The 20,414-nt window shown below is 38.6% G+C and overlaps 1 protein-coding gene across 5 annotated transcripts in view; it reads left to right on the top strand.

The window, feature by feature from the left end:
- The first annotated feature begins 907 nt into the window (after positions 1 to 907).
- The window catches only part of SLC17A5 (solute carrier family 17 member 5), a 52,841-nt gene continuing 33,334 nt past the window's right edge, over positions 908 to 20,414 (top strand). For 2 of the 5 annotated variants that reach the window (XM_023254143.2, XM_045057743.1), the window contains exons 1-6: positions 908 to 1,105; positions 8,100 to 8,296; positions 10,025 to 10,258; positions 13,428 to 13,515; positions 15,915 to 16,001; positions 16,789 to 16,907. In XM_023254143.2, coding sequence (XP_023109911.1) covers positions 1,012 to 1,105; positions 8,100 to 8,296; positions 10,025 to 10,258; positions 13,428 to 13,515; positions 15,915 to 16,001; positions 16,789 to 16,907 — 819 coding nt within the window. In that variant the 5' untranslated portion in view covers positions 908 to 1,011. Of the gene's footprint in view, positions 1,106 to 7,424; positions 7,577 to 8,099; positions 8,297 to 10,024; positions 10,259 to 13,427; positions 13,516 to 15,914; positions 16,002 to 16,788; positions 16,908 to 20,414 lie in introns of those variants that run through there. The other 3 variants (XM_003986312.5, XM_019830866.3, XM_045057745.1) reach the window with 3 other exon arrangements.

The raw sequence follows: 20,414 nt of genomic DNA, 5'->3' as shown, positions 1-20,414 counted from the left end.
TTCACCCTCCGTGCTGGGTAAGCTTAACCCTCCCATTCGGTCCCTCGTGGATCTCACCAAGCCCCTGACCTGGTTTTTACTGGTCTGTGAGTCTTCCCCGACTACACTGAACTCCCCAAGGTCATCTACCACATCTTATTTTTCCTTTCTCCAGGACTTTATTACTCACGATAACAGCTCAACTGAAACCTGTGGTCAGGACCGCAGGCCCACCTCCGTCCCACTCCCACTGCCCCATGCCCCAATTCCCCACCCCACCCCCTAGGCAGACTGGTCCCTTTTCCTCTTTCCCAGAGTCAGCAAATGCCAGAAGTTGCTATTCGAATTAGAACTAGGGAGACATTACACACACATATTAGAGGATTCTATAAATTGAATCACGTGAAACTGACAACATTGGCTTTTTTGACCCACAAAATCGGCTATTTCATAGGAACGAACAATATGTGTCCATTCAGTTTTTTCCTCCTCAAAAGCTACTTTAGGGACAATATGCTGGGCGGGTAGATAGTACCAGGATTGCTGATATTCATGGCAATTTACTACTGATAAATGAACGTCAAATACACACCACCCACTTCTAAATTTGCTCCAAACCCTCCCCTTAATTATGCGCGATTCAAGTCGTTGCCTCCTGAAGGGTCCCATTCAATCCGGGTCCCGCAGGAGCAGCCCCTAAGCTTTACAAGGGAGCGCAAGAGGGGTTTTCCTCAGAACACCGACGATCCGACAAGCCCAGAGCCCCAGGGCCGAGAAAACACTGACCTCGCCCCGCCAGGCCACAACTCCCAGAATTCTGCTTTCCCCCGCCCAACCGCTCCAGAGTTGCCCGAACCTAAGATGGCGGCGGCGGAGGAGGCGGTGCCGCCGCCTGTGGGCGGTGCCGCGGTGACGAACGCAGCCGAGGGGCGGTGCCAGGCCCGGGGCTGTGCCCGCGCGGCCCAGGCCTTCGGCTGTCCGGCCGCCGCTCTCCTTTCTGCAGGTATCGCAGGCGGGCTCCTCGGAGGCGTCATGAGGTCCCCGGTTCGGGGCCTGGCCTCCAGCGATGGCGAGGAGGGCTCAGATAGGACGCCCTTGCTGCAGAGCACCCCGCGGGTGGAAGCCGGTGAGTAGCGAAGCTGTCCGAGGGCGGGGGTGGCCAGGGTATGCTCGTCCTTGGCAGATGGGACCAGAGCTGCTGCCCCCCAAGGGGTCTTGAGAAAGGGAAGCCAAGGAGCGAGGGAATTCGAGGAGCGGGATCCATTCCCCGCCCTGCTCAGCCCCCTCCTGCCCAGGTGCCCAGAAGCTGCTCTGGGGTCTGGAGGGGACCTTGAGGCCAGGCCGGGCTGAAGTCTCGGGTGGGGCCTCGGCAGGTGCAGCCCTGAAGGGTCTGGGCGGGAGCTGCTGGGCGCCGCAGGCGCTGGGCTCCTGGCAGTTTTCGATAACATCAAGCGGGGCACCCTGTGGAAGAATGCATTGGAGGAGAACCTGCAAATCAATGGGCAAAGGGCCGGGCAGAGGACCCGGTGTAAGAGCAAACTGTGAGAGATGCCTGCAGATGGGTGGGCAAAGGGTTGGACGGAACTGCTAGGTCTCTTTCCCTGTCACCGCCAGGTTTCCGCAGCTGCTGTCCGCCAACTTGTAATCTGGTAGCTCCTGGGGCGGAGAGGGGAGACCGAAAAACAGGATTGAGGTTAACATGTTGTGTGTATATGGAGGAAAACTTGCATAACCCAGCGAATATCTTGAACTTGTGCACACATTTTTTTTTTCCGTATGGTAGTCTCCGATTACATCGTAGCAGTCCACGATTTAAGTTAGGAAACAATTTAGTTATCCTCAAGATAGGATATCTATAAAGCTCGAAGATAACTTGTCAAAGGGCTTGCAACAAATAGAAGTACTTAACGTATCTTCCGTGAATTTGGGGAAGTTAAAATATATTACTATTTAATATTTTTAAATGTAACTTCTTTGAAAGTAATTAAAAATAAAGAACAAATCCGTTTGCAGGCATTCTGTAGTTTCAAAGATGTGTGCATGAGAAACAGAGTTGAATTAGAAATCTGACTTTTCCTGACCAAGAATAGGGTAGTCCTGTGGTATCTTTTTTATTTGTTTTTAACATTACCAGATGGTGGCAGTAGATGTGGCAACGTCAGAGCTCCATCCAGCAGCTGGGAGCTTATTTTAGAGGAGGCTCAGTGTAAATACTGTACCAGTGAGTGATGTTTTACCTAGAAATTGGACTTAGTTCCGTAAACTGCACTTTTTCTGTGGCATAGCTGTTAGCTTTCTATAATTTTCTTCTGTAAAATAATCTATTATGGAAATACAGAAACAAATGCCATAATCAAGATATTCCCTAGAGACTACTATATTCTGTTGCAGTTGAGAAAATATATATGTCTGTACCTTATCTATGCCTAAGTGTATACTTCTGATTTTAAGAAGAGAAAAGCTGATAAAATATCAGTTGTAAAATTTTACAGTAGTAAAAAGAACTTAGAAACTACCATCTGGTGGTGCATCATTGTATACATAGACATCCGAGGGCCACAGAGGTTACATCCCAAAGGTTGCATGTAGCCACATTTGTGTTATATTTGAGAAATTCGTATTTGAAAAATGCTTAATCATTTTTACTTGATCCATCACAAATTTACAAGTTCCCTACTCCACCATCAGTAAGAGGACATGCTTTTAAATTATACATAGTGTTTCTTTATTAAGAGAGCTAAAATTAAGATATGTTTCTTTAGTGTTAAGGATTAATACCACTCAGGTTGATGTAATATGATGGAATTTTCAGTAACCCAATTATTGTTTGCCTCTTAAGCATTTGCTTTTACTCAGCCTGGTGGATTTCAGAGATGCACACCAAAATGATGGGGAAAAGCTGGCCCAACACTGATAAACAATAGGAAGTCTATAGATTTTTCTGCTTAATTTAGGTAGGAGGAAGGGAGGGAACTAAGCAAGGAAGAGCAAAGCTTCCCCTCCCACACATAAAAATGCATTCCTCACACTTTATACCAGTTGAAGGTTTACTTTTGTATGAATGACATGTGCCTTATATTTGATTAAGTGGATTATCAAAATACTGTTGCACCAAAAATGTGTTCACTCAGGAGAAATGAGTTTTAGGGCTTCTAAGACATTTCTCTGTGTTTAAAGACAGAGCATGGATCTGGAGCCAGAGTGCCTAACTAACTTCCAAACCCAGCTCTGCTAACTTGTTCTGTGAGCTTTAGCAATTACCTAAGCTCTCTATGCATTCCTTATCAATAAATCAAGGAAAATAGTATACCTAACTTACAGGGTTACTGTGAGGATTAAATGAGCTAATAGGAAGTGCCTAGAAGAGTTTGTCACATAGTAAATGTTACTATTACTATTATTATCATTATCATTATCATTATTATCAGTGAAGACCATTTGGATTTTGCATTCCTCAGAGAATCTCGGCACAGTAAAATGATGTCCCCATTCTTCATGGTCACACTCTATTGGAACTTGTGATTCCTAACTTGTAACAGTTCATTCTATGCTTTGTTTTCATTAATGGGAAGAGTGATGTTTCCTTTTGTTTTTTGCCTCTACTGTTCTGTTGCAGGGCTTACATTCAGGGCTCAATTACACAAGCACTGAGTTTCACAAATATACTTTGTGTATTAAATGTAAGGTATGGCGTGCTGGTAGAGAGCAACCATGTTATAGAACAAAGGCAAATGGCCTTGAGTCATTGGGTCATTTGGGTCATGTTGTGTAACTGAATCCATTTTAGTGGAATTTGGTGTTTTCACATAAATGGGTATTAATTTGGGAGCTAAGAATACATAAAGATTTATCAGGAATTAATTACCCATAAGGCAGAGTAAGACTAGTTGAATATTACCCTTTTTAAAGGCAAAACATATTGTATTTATGTTCAAGATTTTTTTTTTTATGTTTATTTTTGAAACAGAGAGAGTGTGAGCAAGGGAGGGGCAGAGAGAGAGGAGGACAGAAGATCTGAAGCGGGGCTCCGTACTGACAGCAGCGAGCCCAATGTAGGGCTCGAACTCACAAATTACAAGATCATGATGTGAACTAAGTCAGACACTCAACCAACAGAGCCACCCAGTCACCTTCAAGATTTTTATTTTTTTTAATCTCTATGCCAAACATGGGCCTTGAACTCACAACCCCAAGATCAAGAGCTAGTCAGGCACCCTAATAGGAAATTTTTTTGTAATGCAGTTCTTGGGCTAAGGGTGCTCACTGTGTCCAGTGCCCCCCTTCCTTTAGGGAAAATCATCATCTGCATGGGTCAGTGCTCCCAACCATGAATTTTCCACCTGAGTCTCTCCCTCACTACTCAGTACTTCCTTGCTTCTTCCCACTGCCAAACCCTTCCACAATGAATAAATGCCTGACATTCTAAGATTTTCACCAGCCTTCCCTCCACCCACACATCCTTGCTTCTAGAGAAACCTGGCCTTCTGGGCATATCACTTTCACTCCTCACTGCTGCCTCAAGGAGTTATTATTTTCTCTTGCCATGTGCTAATTGATGAGATTGACTCTTCCTTATTCCACATGGATGATGCTTCCAGACAATTACCCTTCACTCTTAATGCCTGGTGACTTCCTACTCATTGATGAAGACTAGTATAAATGTCCTTTCTCCAAGAGGCCTTCCCTGACCCGCCACCCACACATACACACACACAAGCAATTTAATGTGACTCCTTTGCCTCTTGTTACACACATATATGGTGGCACTCTATCTTATTGGTATAACTTTATCCAGGGTGAACAGGAAAGGAACTCACTTCTACTGAGTGTTTACCATAACTTCCCTAGAGTATTTCATTTAATCCGCACACAACCCAGTGAGGTGCATTGTGGTTGCCTCATTCTAAGAGCCAAGAAACCTGAGAATGAAAACTATTAAGTAACTTCCCCAAAAACACAGACGATGAGATTCAGGACTGAGATTCATTCTCAGGTCTGCTTTTCTCTAAATTAGACTGTGTTCTTTCAAGTACACCCACTCCACGTTCCTAAGTTTAAACCATATTTTAGAAGCTGGTGTTTGTTTTGATGGGTCCTCTGTTCGTTATGCAAGCATGATTTTGCTTTGAACTAGATTTCAAGGTGGCAGACGCCCGATGGATGTTCTCTCTCTTCATGATGCAGGCGTTCATTTGTTGGACCAATTTCAAACGTTATCCAAATTCACAGGCACATCTTGTCTAATCATCATACTTTCTTGAAATAAAATTTTTCTGACTGATTTGTAAGCAATAACCATTTTTATAAAGTAGCAACCATGTATTTTTAGTATCTCTTAAAACCTCATAGTCATATACTTTGTGACATCTGTGTTTTTTTATTTTCTGATTATTGACCGTGCCCCCAGAAAGTTAAAATTGCCTGATCCATAACTTCTTTGTCATATTTTCAAGTAATACTACCAACTTATAGTCCTACATCTTCTTCATAGGATAAGGTATATCAAAATCCAGGGGCGCCTGGGTGGCTCAGTCTGTTAAGCATCTGACTTCAGCTCAGGTCATGATCTTGTGGGTTCATGAGTTCGAGCCCTGTGTTGGGCTCTGTGCTAACAGCTCAGAGCCTAGAGCCTGCTTCAGATTCTGGGTCTCCCTCTCTCTGCCCCTCCCCCACTTGCACTCTGTCTCTCTGTCTCTCTCTCTCAAAAATAAAAACAAAACATTAAAATTTTTTACAAAAAGAGTATGTCATAGTCCAAATAAAGCATCACATGGGGAGAAACTGATTACAATAAAATATGGTAACTGCAAATAGGATAGAAAGGAGTAATAACATTACAAGTCAGAATAGCATAAAATAAAGTGGTCTGGACTAATTAGTAAGCTGAATTACTAGTAACTTCCCCCCTTCCTTTCACTTACTGCCACATCTAATATGTAGGCAAGGCCAGTCAGTTCTGCTTTTAAATTTATCTTAAATCTGCCCATTTCTCTCCATTGCCTCTGCTTTATCCTAGTTAAAGCCACCTTCATCTCGGGGCGCCTGGATGGCTCAGTCGGTTAAGCGGCCGACTTCGGCTCAGGTCATGATCTCACAGTCTGTGAGTTCGAGCCCCACGTCAGGCTCTGTGCTGACAGCTCAGAGCCTGGAGCCTGTTTCAGATTCTGTGTCTCCCTCTCTCTGACCCTCCCCTGTTCATGCTCTGTCTCTCTCTGTCTCAAAAATAAATAAACTTAAAAAAAAAAAAAAAAAGCCACCTTCATCTCCTTCCTGAAAAACTCTAATAGTCCCTTAAGTGATTTTTCTGAGTCTACATCTTCTACCATGATTCACACTTTTCTCCCTTTGTAATTTACACACAGCAACCAGAGAAGCTCTTGAAACCACAATTACCTGTTGTCACTCCTCTGCTGAAGTAGGTAATGAACTTTGTAAATAATACTTTGGCAAAGCAGACAGTACATATATCTGGAGTTTTCTTACTCCAAATTACACCGAGTAACACATTTTGGTTGTCCAAATTTGGCAAGATTATGAGGCCCCATCCAGATTTCTTTGTATTACTGGCACAGAGCAATGATAAAACATGCCTTGCACTATCCAAAGCCTCCCTAACTAGATAGCAGCCCATTGGTTGGAGCAGAAAGCAAACGTTTCTAGATTCAGGTAACACAGACAGCATGAATGGAGCTTTAGAAAGACAGTTCTCACAGATCTAGGTCTAACAATGGCAGTGGTGTCATAATTCTAATAGCTGTACTCCTCCAAAAGGAGTCAATTGAAAAGCTCTGTCATAAGTGATGTAATGCCTACACAGAAGAAACACTGATAGCAGTTGTCAAGTGTCTGAAGGCTTATAGGAAAGTGAGTTTGATCATAGTATTTAAGAACATCCCTAAGTATAGTCATGCCATATTCATTAATGCTTCAGTCTGAATCAGTCAGTCTGAATCAGTACCAAGACCTTTGTACTCTGAAAAACATATTTTTGTTTGAGGGTAGGTAAATGAAAACACCAGGATTCCTGAGTAGGGGAAAAATGCGTATGTAGTATTAATATGTAATTACCCAAATAAAGCATACTTATATTCATATATAGGTATTGAACCAAGTAAAACAGATGTTCATGTCTTTCAACAGCTATTTCTCTCTCAGTGCTTACCAAACTTAAAGGTATAAGACCCTGGATTAGCCACTCTCTCTGTCACTAAGGGATCAATCAACCTTAACTTCCTAAATTCCTGTCCCCTCTCCAATTCTGCAACTCAGTAAAAGAAGCAAAAGACAGAATAATGTGCATACGCCTGTAATCACAGTAAAAAATAGATCAAAACTCCTCCTCTCACATGATCTTTCTTTCATTGGTTCCTCCAGCCATTCCGCCTTCATTTTTTTTTATCCTTGTGGTACCTTCACTTACTTCCTTTTTTAATGTGGGCCCTTTAAGCATGAGCAACTGAGCAACTGTCACAGATGCTGCAACTGTCATAGATTCTGCAAGTTTGCTTCTGGATTCTTAAACACATTAATTTAGGAGGACCTTAAGTGTTAATCATGGCTTCTGATTCAAACCCAGCCTCTGAGGATACTTTTCAAGGTAAGAAATTTATCAAGAGGAGTTTCAGGCCCTAGCCTTGGCAGGAAATTTTTGTGCTGTGCTACAATTACAGTGAGATGGCCACTAATCCATAGTCAGTAGTATGTGTGCTATGCTGTGGTGAATACTCTAGTACTTATCAGCCATGATTTAGATAGTTTTTCAGAAACAGTGATGCCATTAAACCCCTTATCTGTTTTTCTCATATCTTTGTCAACTGACAGTTCTGAGGCTGTAATGGAGATCTTTCTGAGCAGAGTTGGTAAAGCTATTGCCTTCGTGTTTTAAAAAACTGTCTTATAGTTCAGGCTCTCATGTGTTACATGTTTATCAAAACTACAGCTGCTGAGAACAAATTCTCTATGATAAATGTTTTCAGATATGCTCAACCTGAGATTATTCTCAGAAAAATATTCATGATTTATGAATTTGTGTACTTCTAAAAAGTAACCTTTTTAGTAATTTAGACAATATCATCTAAGTTATTCTTCTAGTGAAAGTTGTCCCCCAATATTTATTTCAGCTCCAGTGTGCGGCTCTGCTCGTTATAACTTAGCAGTGTTGGCTTTTTTTGGTTTCTTCGTTCTCTATGCATTACGGGTGAATCTGAGCGTGGCATTGGTGGATATGATAGATTCAAATACTACTTTAGCAGATAATAAAACTTCCAAGGAGTGTGCAGAGCATTCTGCTCCCATAAAAGTTCTTCATAATCAAACGGTAAGTGCTACTTTATAAACAGTCTTATTCCTAAAATATGACCAAGTTAAAATACTGAAAAGTCTTTCTTCATCCTATACAAACCATCAACACTTGATTCATGTAAGCTGAGTCTTTTTCCTTTGTGTTTTTCCAGGAACTAGTTGAACAGTAACATAACTACAGCTACTGCTACTTGGTGTAATACACCTTGATCTGTTTGAAAAGTAGTTTTTCAGTTTCCTCTATAAACATACCAACCATCCTTGAAGATAATTTGGAAAAACCCATGTAGCATACCAGAAAATTTGATTGTTCTAGATGTTGCTGAATAATTTTTATGGGACTTTTGTTCAATAGCTGTTTTGCTTAAAAGGTTATGGTTGCAGGAAAGCTTGGGTCATCTGCAGTATGAAAAATAGAACAGGTCAGTCTTTTTAGGACATTCTTTTTCTAAAACTTACGTTATGCTTAACCTAAACTGCTTAAGTCACTTTGCCTGCTTCATGTTATAGTAGAATTGATAAGTGTGTGCTCATCATTTGTTCAGAATTGAGTTTTATATACTTTAAACACTTTATTTTGCTTATCAGACAGAGAGAAAAGGAGAAAAGGCTGGTGTCCTTTTTTATGAGCATATTTTCATCCATTCCCAGGGTTCACAAAGAAGCCAGATCACACTTGGGTTAGTCTCCTCTGCCATTTACAAACAAGAGCATTCAAGCACAGGAAGTTTTTGCCTAAACAAGCATACATACAAAATAGTGACTTACCAAAAAAATTTTTATTTGACCTTAATAATGTTGCTGAATTCATATTTGGGTTCACATCACCCACTTTTCCTACTTCAACCTATGACTTATAACTGCTGGACAGTTCATGAAGTCCAATAATTCCACAGATAAGCTTCGAATTAATACTGCAAATAAGGATAATTAGAGGGGTGCTTTGTATCTTTCCCTTTGGCAAGTGCTTTTGTTGACCTAGCTAAATTGTATTCATCTGCCTTATATCAGCAGTAAAAACAAATCCTGCAATTGTTCTTGACACATTGGCTCAGTGATACAACTACATGCATTAAAGATGTCAGATATTCTGATTAGTCACTAAATCTTCTTCATTACCTTACTCTGTGCTGCTACTAATTAAAAGACATTTCCTAGTCACATGAAGTTTATGGCTTGGTTTAAATTCTTGTTCTTTTGTCTTGTTCTTTATGCTTGTTCAAGTGTTTGTTCTGAATTGTGGAGATATTAATGATCTATATTTATGCATACTAATAACCAACATTAAGTGAACACTTCGTGTGTGTCAGGCATTTTTCATTTAACTTCCCAGATCACAAATCCAGTAAGTAAAAGAGCGAGGCTTGAACCCAGGCCTGGCTCCAAAGCCTAGCTCAGCCCATACAGTATTCTGTTTAGTAGAATTTCTGGATTGAACCTGTACCTGTTTTTTGGTCCTTCTTGGTCATGGTCATTACAAAGCCTCTACAACTCATCCTAGAGTCTAGTTTCATAAAATAGCGAGCCTTCTTGCAGTTTACGGCTTTCAATTATTTTTATTCTCTTCTAGAAGTGGCATGTCTGTGTTGTGGTGACTCACCTACCTAGTAGAAAGTTTGCAAGTTCTTCACTCGAAAACAGTGATTCAAAATTACATTTATGTGTACTTAAATGCCAATTAGACAAAAGAGCTGTTTAGTCAAGGTGTCTTAAAAGCTTGTTTTTATCCTCCTGCTCTTTATAGGGTAAAAGGTACCAGTGGGATGCAGAAACACAAGGATGGATTCTCGGTTCTTTTTTTTATGGCTACATCATCACCCAGATTCCTGGAGGATATATTGCCAGCAAAGTGGGCGGGAAACTGCTGCTAGGATTTGGGATCCTTGGCACAGCCATCTTTACCCTGTTCACTCCGGTTGCTGCAGATTTTGGAGTTGGAGCCCTCATTGTACTCAGGGCCCTAGAAGGACTAGGAGAGGTAATCTTTTTCTGTTTTGTTTTTCCTCTTAGCCCGTATCACTTTCTTACCTCCTTAAAATTATCATTCTTTGGTATGAATATAAACCAACAGTTGACATCAGAAGATAGGACTTATTTTTTAATTAGAAGGATGATTAATGGGGTGCCTGGGTGGCTCAGTTGGTTGAGTGTCCAACCCTTTGTTTCGGCTCAGGTCATGATCCCAGGGTTGTGGGATCCAGCTCTGCTTCAGGTTCCACGCTGAGCTTGGAGCCTGCTTGAGATTCTCTCTCTCTCTCTCTCTCTCTCTCTCTCTCTGCCCCTCTCCCCTGTACATACCCTCTTTCTCTCTCAAATTGAAAAAAAAGAGAAGTGATTAACTGGAAAATAATTTGAGTTGATTTCATATCAGTGAGGTCAATGGGTTCTCAGGTGGGAACATGATGAAACTGGAAGCTTTGCTAAAAACTCAGAGAAAACATTTCCCAGGGAACACTTCACAGGTCTTCTGACTCTTACTTCAGGAGATAAGAAAATAAATGACTAGAGGAACATCTGACTTCAGCTAAGGTCATGATCTCGCAGTTTGTGGGTTCAAGCCCCGCATCCGGCTCAGAGCCTGGAGCCTGCTTCGGATTGTGTCTCCCTTTCTCTCTGCCCCTGCCCCATTCATGCTTGCTCACTGGCTCGCTCTCTCTCTCTCAAAAATAAATACTAAAACATTTAAAAATGAAAAAAGAAATGACTATTAAAACGGTTAAGATAGACCATCTTTACCTCTTGAACTTTTGCTGGTTTCTCTCTGCTTTATCATTAATTGATTGCCCAGATCTAAAACACATTTTACACAGTGGTTTGTCAAATTGCCTTGTTTTACTTTTAAATGTGTTGTTATTCATAGAGCTTCCTCTTTGTTCTTTTTTCTGGTTCTGGAACTTAGAGACAAATAATTTTTCATTTTTTATAACTATCTTTGGTTTTATGATTTTTCTGGCCTTTCTGCTGCTTTGAGAATTGTTATCAGTTTTTATCTGTTTTTTCCTCTACTCCTAAGATTTTTATCACTTTTGAAAATTTTAATTCCTTATCTTTCATTTCCTTTCCACTTCCCTTTTGCATTTCATCATATGTACCTCTATCTTTAAATAATGATCTCTTTTTGTTTCTAACTTTGCACTTCTACCTATGAAATGGAAGCATATATTTATTTTGCTCTTAACATTTCTTTAACCCAAGAGAAATAGTGTCCTCTGGGTTTGGTATATAGAATGAAAGTTAGGGGGCGCCTGGGTGGCTCAGTCAGTTAAGTGTCCGACTTCAGCTCAGGTCATGATCTCACAGCTCGTGGGTTCTAGCCCCGTGTCAGGCTCTGTGCTGACATCTCAGAAGCAGCCTGGAGCCTGATTCGGATTCTGTGCCTCCCTCTCTCTCTGCCCCTCCACCACTCATGCTCTGTCTCTCTCAAAAATAAATAAACATTAAAAAAAAATTTTTTTTAAAAGAATGAAAGTTAGTAGTAGCAATGTACATGCTGTGTTGGAAAAACACTGACTAGAGTCACAAGATCAGAGTTTGGATAACAACTCCACTGTATCTAATGGTGAAACCGTAGGTAAGCCATAATCTCTAGACCTCAGTTCCATCATTTTTAAAATTGGGACTAAACTACATGCCCCATCCTCAGTCACAGCTCAGATGTGATAATGATTGCTAGAGTGCTTTAGAGATTGCCAAATACTGTTTAAATTTAAGCTTTGATCACTTAATAAGCAATCTTATTTTGTCCTTATCAAATAGAGATGTACTAAATAAACTGTTTTGACTACAAAATAAGAATTACTCCCCTATTATCAGGTTCCTCTTCTCCTTACCTAAGTAAAATATACTTCGTTGCAGCATTATTTCTCTGATCCAGATATTGAATAGCCTTGCTGAATGCATTCCCATATGTTAGCTTCTTGTCTGTTTATGCCACTAATTTAGCGTTATAGTATATTGGTTATATTAATACTACTCTCTCAAGTAACCTTGTTACATCTAAACAGAAGTTGTGTTTGTTCTTTTGTATTTCTCTGTTCCTCCAGTATATATCATATGTACATTGCCTAATCCATAAACTTAAGTCAGCATCTTTCCTCCCTAGCAGGATTCACCATAAATATACCTACATTGTCCCTAGGGTTTTATAATGAAGTTTTCTACAACATAATCTCTGTAGATGTTTCCCAACACCTTAATCTTTATTCTGTAATGACTCATCCTGTGGTTGCTCTATGATACAAATTCTTATCAACTTGCAATGCTGCCTAAATCATTTGTGCCTTCTGTTGGTATTTCTTGCTCCCTTTTTTGTTTTTGAAGGAATCAGCAGAAAGTACAAAGTGTTAAAGCATTTATTCTTATCTCCACTAATAATAGCACTAGCTATTGGCTTTACAACAATTGTGCAAGATAGGAAGTATTGTATTTGTTTTACAGGTAAAAAAATTGAAGTTCCAGGAAGTTAACTAATCTTTGTGAAGCTGCACAGTTAGTGGCCAAAGAGCTATGAATCCACTTCTTTGAATATACCAAAATCTATTCCCTCCCATTCTCCTCCAGCATCTCCTCCTCTCCCAAGTCTCTGTGACTCTCCTGCCTGCCCAGTTCCAGCCCCTTTATATCAGTAATTGGCATTTACTAGGCTAGTTATCACCGAGGGTGGGGGGGAAGACTATAAATGCTCTAATTCAATTCATTGGGGTTTTTTGTAGGACAATTTTTCTTGTTAATTAAGGTCAATTTGAATTTTCTTCCAGTACGCCAAAGCATTAGCTCAGCATTTTTTAAAGTTATATATTGGTAGTAATATTCCCATTTCATTCAGGCCATTAATAAAGTAAATGAATAAAATTGACCTTGAGAGGGATTCCTTTATGCCATCATTCAGTACCTTCTTTTAGATTTATTGTAACCCTTACCCTGGAGTCCTCAAGCCAATTGACAGAATCAATCTTTGTTGAGACTTTGAAAGTATTTCACTAGAAGGTATTTTCACTCAAGACTGTAGAGGCATCTCACTTCATGGAACCTGATTCTAGTTTGATTCTTATCCAGAAATTTCTCTTACAACAAAATACTCAACTGAATTTAAAACATTCACAAATCTACCTTGTATTTCAGCAGAAATATCTTTTTCCTCTCCTCAGGGTGTTACATTTCCAGCTATGCATGCCATGTGGTCTTCTTGGGCTCCTCCTCTTGAACGAAGCAAGCTCCTTAGCATTTCATATGCGGGTAAGGCAACTATTCTTATATAAATTTTGCTACATGTGTATATCAGCCTTGGATTAAAAAAAAAAAAAAAAAAAAACACCTGCACACCAGAATGATGTTAGATGCCTCCTTTACGTGAAAATTAAGTTTTAGAGATATAATTTTATTATTAATTTTTTTCTTTGGCTTAACATATAGCAATGCGGCTTACTTAACTAATATCATTTTCTCCATCTGCCGTCATTTATTTCAAAACATGTTGCTCATTCAGATGTGAATGCCACGGGTTTTTTGGTTTTTTTTTTCTTTTTTAAGGTCCAATAGCTGGAAAGCTGAACACTTTTGTCCTTAAAGTGTGATTTCAATTTTTTTTTTTTTTGTAAATGTTTATTTATTTTTGAGAGAGAAAAAAAGCACGAGCAGGGGAGGGACAGAGAGGGAGACAGAGAATCTCAAGCAGGCTCCACACTGCCAGCACAGAGCCTGATGTGGGGCTCAAACTCACAAACCGTGAGATCATGACCTGAGCTGAAGTCAAGAGTCATACTCTTAATCAACTGAGCCACCCAGGTGCCCCTTCTGATTTCTCATTTGATTGTCTAATGAGCATATCATGATTCTCAGTCTCTCTCTTCATACATCTTTTTTCTCTGCATTTATTTGCCAACATTTTGATCTATGGGTGAGATAGCATAAGCTTTATATATGAATTATAATTTTACCAGATCATACACTGAATGAAAACTTTTGGACTGACTGCTTTTAAATACATTGGCTGAGAAAGACCTCTCTGTGGTGACTTTTAAGCTAAAATCTGAAGGATAAGAATGAATCAGTCATGCACAGAGCAGAAGGAGGAGCATTCCAGCCAACCAGAACAGCATGTACAAGGGCTCTCAGGCAGGACATAACATAAGAGTTCAAAGAAATGAAAAACCACTGTGGGTGGCTAGCACTTAATGAATAAAGGGCATAATGGCATAAGATGAGGTTGGAGAAATATACATGGGCCAGATTATATCAGACCTTACAGGCCACAGGAAGAAAAGTAGATTTGGGATTTTTTTCCTCCAAAATACAATGGGGAGACATCAGAGGTTTTGAATCAAGAGAGAGACATGATTCGATTTACATTTTAAGAAAATGATTCTGACAGCGATATAGAGATTGATGTGAGAAATCTGATGATAGTTCATGAGCAGGACTACCTGTGGTTCCTCTTTACCTATTGAGTAAAGTCTAAGCCTGAACTGTGGGTCAAGATTCTTTACAGTCTTCACCACTTCATTTCCACTAGCCTGGTCCCTGACACACAGTGTCTGAAGTAAAGTAGATATCCAACCTATTTTTCCAGCCTTTACCTTCTATTCCTTTCCTTTACCCGAGTGAAGTTCCCAAACTCACTCTCTGCTTCCCTACATCCATTTCTTTACTCATCCTGTTACATCTGCCTCCATATCATCTTTCTTACCTTGTTTCTACAAGACAAAAATCTCACCTGTCTTTCAAAGTCTATTGCTGCTTCATATATCTTTTCCTGACCTCTATAAGTCAGAGGTAATCTGTCCCATGTTTGAGCTTCCACATTGCCCTGTGACACTTAACACTTTCTAAGATGTGATAATTATTTGTTTATTTTTGTCTCCTACATAAGACTAAAACTTGAGATCAGAAACAATATCTGATTATTTTAGCTGCCACTGTACCTATTAAGATATCTTCTATTTGATGATGAAAATTAATTTCAAGGCACCTGAGTGGTTTAGTCGGTTAAGTGTCCAACTCTTGATTTCGTCTCAGGTCATGATCCCAGGGTCATGGGATCAAGCCTTGCGTTGGGCTCTGCTCTGAGCATGGAGCCTGCTTAAGATTCTCTCTCTCTCTCTCTCTCTCTCTCTCTCCCCCTCTGCCCCTCTCTCCCACTCATGCTCTCCCTTTCTCAAAAAAAAAAAAAAAAAAAAAAAAGAATTTCATTATTTATTTATCTGAAACAATTGTTTGTAATATATTTTGGGCAAATTACATTACTAAAAGCTTCATTCTTATATCATCAAGTATACTGCAGTACATTATGTTTATCAGCCTTAAGACCATATTTGAACCTTCCCCCAAACACCTGGATTTCTAACACATTTACTAGTAATGTGTCATTTACTAGCTCATGTTATGATAGGTCCTATATTAATGATACATTCTAATTCATCAACAGCTAGGTCCTATATTAATGATACATTCTAATTCATCAACAGCTACATAGTTGTAACTAATGTAATTACATATTAATGTGTACATTTTATAAACTGTGGATTTTCTAGTAAATGATTCCTTGAGAGAATCTGTTAGCCATCTCCTTTAAGCAATAAATCTGTCCCCTCCTTGTTCATTTCTCCTCAAAGTTTACAAACTCTTTGTTGTTCTAGGAGCACAGCTTGGGACAGTAATTTCTCTTCCTCTTTCTGGAATAATTTGCTTCTATATGAATTGGACTTATGTCTTCTACCTTTTTGGTAAGCTTATTCAAAAATTTAACTTAAATCATAATGTAACAAATGCAAAATGTAATAGAAGTCTAATAATTGTTTAAAAATGTATATTCCAAATCACTGAGGTTACCAACTCCTAAAAGTACAAAGTTCTAAAATACTGACAATCTGTTTTTTAACTTTATATAGTTAAAATGATCTAGTTATGACATGATGTTAATTTTGGAATATTTCTCAGTAGAAACTGCTGTTGAATTCAAGACTCTAATGCCATACGAAATATCAAAAATTACTGTGTTGGTTATTGTGAAAATTTATATTTTGAAAAGTTTTTTTTTTTTTTTTCTCAAGCAAAGTAGAAAGCCCTCACTTGGTAGTTTTAATCTTTTTTTCTTTTTATTCAGTCCCAGGGCTTTTCATTTCTCAATCTCATTAGCAGGTTGATTCATGTTTTTAATAAATGAGATTGCCAGGTAGACATTTCATGCAGAAAATACATCTGCAATCTAAACAAAAAACAAATCAAGCAAAACCAGATACCTGTGGAAATAATAGGTTGTGGACATTTATTTTTTAAAATATTTGGTAAACTCTGAGAGGCAGACTCATGTGGTTAAAATTGTTCTGTCCCCAACTTATAGGAGATGATACAGATAGCAAATATCCCATTAAGAAACTGAGTGGAACTTGAAATCAGCATTAAGCTGAAACCAATTTTACACTAAGTTTATGATTCCATAATTTTTTCAAGACATGTTAAAATTGCTGTTGGTGCATTCTAATTTTATTTAATTTATTTTTCTATTCTAAGGTATAGTTGGCATCATTTGGTTTATTTTATGGATCTTGTTAGTTAGTGATAAGCCTGAAACTCACAAGGCAATCTCCCGCCATGAAAAAGAATATATTCTTTCATCATTAAAAAATCAGGTATGGACTTTGGCACATTTTTAAAACAATTTCAGAACTTTTTTCTTCTCCAGAATTGAGGTACCAATTTTTTTAATAGATATTTCTATTGTGCATGCTCTGGGCAAAGTAGAGAGCAGGCAAATGAAATAAATATATGAAGTAATGGTTTGTTTTGTCTGAAAAATTACAATTCTTTCAAGATTAAATATGTGAAAAGTTACTTTTACAAGTCACTTTAAATTTTATTTTTTTAAAGTAATCTCTATACCCAATGTGGGCTGGAACCCACAACACCAAGATCAAGAGTCACATGCTCTACCACTGAGCCAGCCAGGTGCCCCTATAAGTTGCTTTAAACCTTCTAAAGTAATGATTATCAGTAAGTCTTAAGTTTGTCTTCTTAATTAAGAGAAAATAAAATGTGTTATTTATGAAAAATCTTATAGCCACATTCTAAATGTTGTTAGGAAACTAGTGTTTTTATCTACATTTTATTTATTTGTTTGTTTATTTTTCTCTTTTCTTTTTTCCCCTCCCCACCCCCTTTTCTGTATTTTAAATGAGTGTGATTTAATAAGGAAGACAGCACATTTATTATAATATATAATATGATTTAGACCTACCTGGTTGATTCTCTGGAGTAGACCCTTAGAAAAAAAATTATATGTTATTAATATGTAATATTAATAATGTACAATAGCATGTCAGAAATAAAAGTCTGTCATAATTTAATACAATAAATCTTCAAGTCATGAAAACAAAATATTTGTCTTTGGGGGGAAATAAAAGAAGAAAATGAAAAGTCAGGAAAAATTAAACAGTTTTTTTCTTTAGCACTATTAATGACTTCATAGTTATTTTATTGGTTTTAAGAACATAAAATATTTTATATAAAACTTTCCTTGCCCATTAATTTATTATTGATATTTTCAATTTTTATATATAGTACAAATAGGCAGCAATTAAACACTCATTCACCTTTCTTTTTAAGTTTTTTTTTTAATTCTTTTTTAACATTTATTTATTTATTTATTTTTGAGACAGAGAGAGACAGAGCATGAATGGGGGAGGGTCCGAAAGAGGGGGAGACACAGAATCCGAAACAGGCTCCAGGCTCTGAGCTGTCAGCACAGAGCCCGACACGGGGCTTGAACCCACGGACCGTGAGATCGTGACCTGAGCTGAAGTTGGACGCCCAACCGACTGAGCCACTCAGGCGCCCCTCTTTTTAAGGTTTTAAATTTTGCTATAAATGTTTCTATAAGCTGTTGAACTTTCAGAAATATGGCATATCTTGGTCTTAAGGTTGGCAAAAACTCAGAAGAAATCATAATATAATAAAGTTACTTTGAGTCCTCTGCGATGTTAATCAGATGAATCACCCACTTTTTCCCCTAAGGAACAGATAGTTATTTAATGCATTGTAAACAGATCTTCCCATATAAAACTTGCTATGTTTTGTCATATTTTCTTAGCATTGACGGTCAACAGCTTACTTATTTCAATACTTCATTTTTATTATTTTTTTATGGATTCATGAAAATTTTCATTTATTTAGATTTTTTTAAAAGCTTCCTTTCTCAAGCCACCTGAGTGGCTCAGTCAGTTAAGCATCCGACTCTTGATCTCAGCTCAGGTCTTGATCTCAGAGTCATGAATTCAAGCTGTGTTGGGCTCCGTGCTTCATGTGATGCCCACTTAAACAAACAAACAGGGGTGCCTGGGTGGCTCAGTCAGTTAAGCATCTGACTTTGGCATAGGACATGATCTCACAGCTCGTGTGTTCGAGCCTGGCGTCTGGCTCTGTGCTGACAGCTCAGAGCCTGGAGCCTGTCTCAGATTCTGAGTCTCCCTCTCTCTCTCTCTCTCTGCCCCTCCCCTATTCATGCTCTGTCTCTGTCTCAAAAATAAAAAAATAAAATAAAATAAACAGTAAAAAAAAAATTTTAAGAACCAAAAACAGAAAAAAAGCTTGCTTTCTTTTTCTACCTTGATATGTGTCTAAATCTTTCCATATCTAAATTTAAGGTTAATTTGTTTTTTCATATGCTTCAGAAAATGGAATATTCAGAAGCAAGGGGAGTCAGGAGAATTATGTTTCACAGAATCCCAAACTGCATTCTTAAACCAGATGATGTTGTGGTTGAAAACATCATAAAATAAGGGCTCCTGGCTGGCTCAGTTGGTGGGGCACGTGACTCTTAATCTCAGAGTTGTGAGTTTGCCCACAATGGGCAGAGAGTTTACTAAAAAAAAAAAGAAAAGAAAAGAAAAGAGAAAAGAAAAGAAAAGAAAAGGAAAAGAAAATGCCATAAAATAATGATGTGTTATATGAAGCTCCACCTTTAAATCTTGGATCTAAGAAAGGTTCTTTGTCAGATACTGAGGACTTAAAAATTAACATGAGAAAGAAAATTAACAAGACATGGTTCCTGTGGTACCTGTGATCTCCAGAGGAAGACAGACATTGATAAACATAACTTCAATATAATATATGCTGCTGTATAAAAAGAAATGCTCCCTTGGGGTGCCTAGATGGCTCAGTCAGTTGAGCATCTGACTTCGGCTCAGGTCATGATCTCATGGCTTGTGGGTTCAAGCCCTGCATCAGGCTCTGTACTGACAGCTCGGAGTCTGGAGCCTGCTTCGGATTCTGTGTCTCTGTCTCTCTCTGCCCCTCCCCCCCCCTCTCTCTCTCTCTCTCAAAAATAAATAAACATTTAAAAAAAATTTAGCAACAAAAAAATAAATGTTCCGTCTCCTTTTCCCCCAAATACCCTACACCTTTGATACAAAGTGGATAGCATAAGAGTGTAGCTACCAAATCAGATAAAAAGAAAAAGCCACAAGAAGGTTAATACTAGCTCTTCCTCTTTTTGAAATAACAGTGAACCCTGGAGGCAGGGTTCATAGGCAGAAACATAGATTGCTTTATTAGCTTTTGAGAAACCACAGAGCCTCAGTGTGCAGGAAATGTAATAATCTGATGCTCCAGGTTAATGGATTCCAGGCTTCCTAATCATGCATCAATAAAAAGATGGGAGCTAACACTCTGAATAAAGTATATTTATTCATGGTTACATACATGTACTACTGTACTTATATGTATCATAAAACATATACAAAAATGGATTTTTTAAAGAGTAAATAAAATGAAATAAACAGTATGTACATAAATTTGTAATTTTAACAGGAAAACCTTTTTATCACATAAAAATTAGTAATGTTGTTTAATGGGAGCAGTGTTGAGTATGTTATATTTTATGACCCTACTATTATTTTGCTTGGTGAGGTAGCTGACAAAGAACTCATATGAGGAAAAGTGTCAGATTCACTATTTTCTTAGTGTTCCTTTGTGCCTATGTTATTAGGATTCTCTTCTATGACTTGCTCTGTAAGAATCTTTTTGAAGACACTGTCAATTTTGTAGATTTGTTTTATTTAAAACTGGCTAGGGGCGCCTGGGTGGTGCACTCGGTTAAGCGTCCGACTTCAGCCAGGTCACGATCTCGCGGTCCGTGAGTT

Source organism: Felis catus, chromosome B2, assembly GCF_018350175.1.
Source record: "Felis catus isolate Fca126 chromosome B2, F.catus_Fca126_mat1.0, whole genome shotgun sequence".
NCBI classification, from domain to species: Eukaryota; Metazoa; Chordata; class Mammalia; order Carnivora; family Felidae; genus Felis; species Felis catus.
The sequence above is the reverse complement of the archived record's forward strand: the minus strand, read 5'-3'. Positions and strand labels throughout refer to the sequence as shown.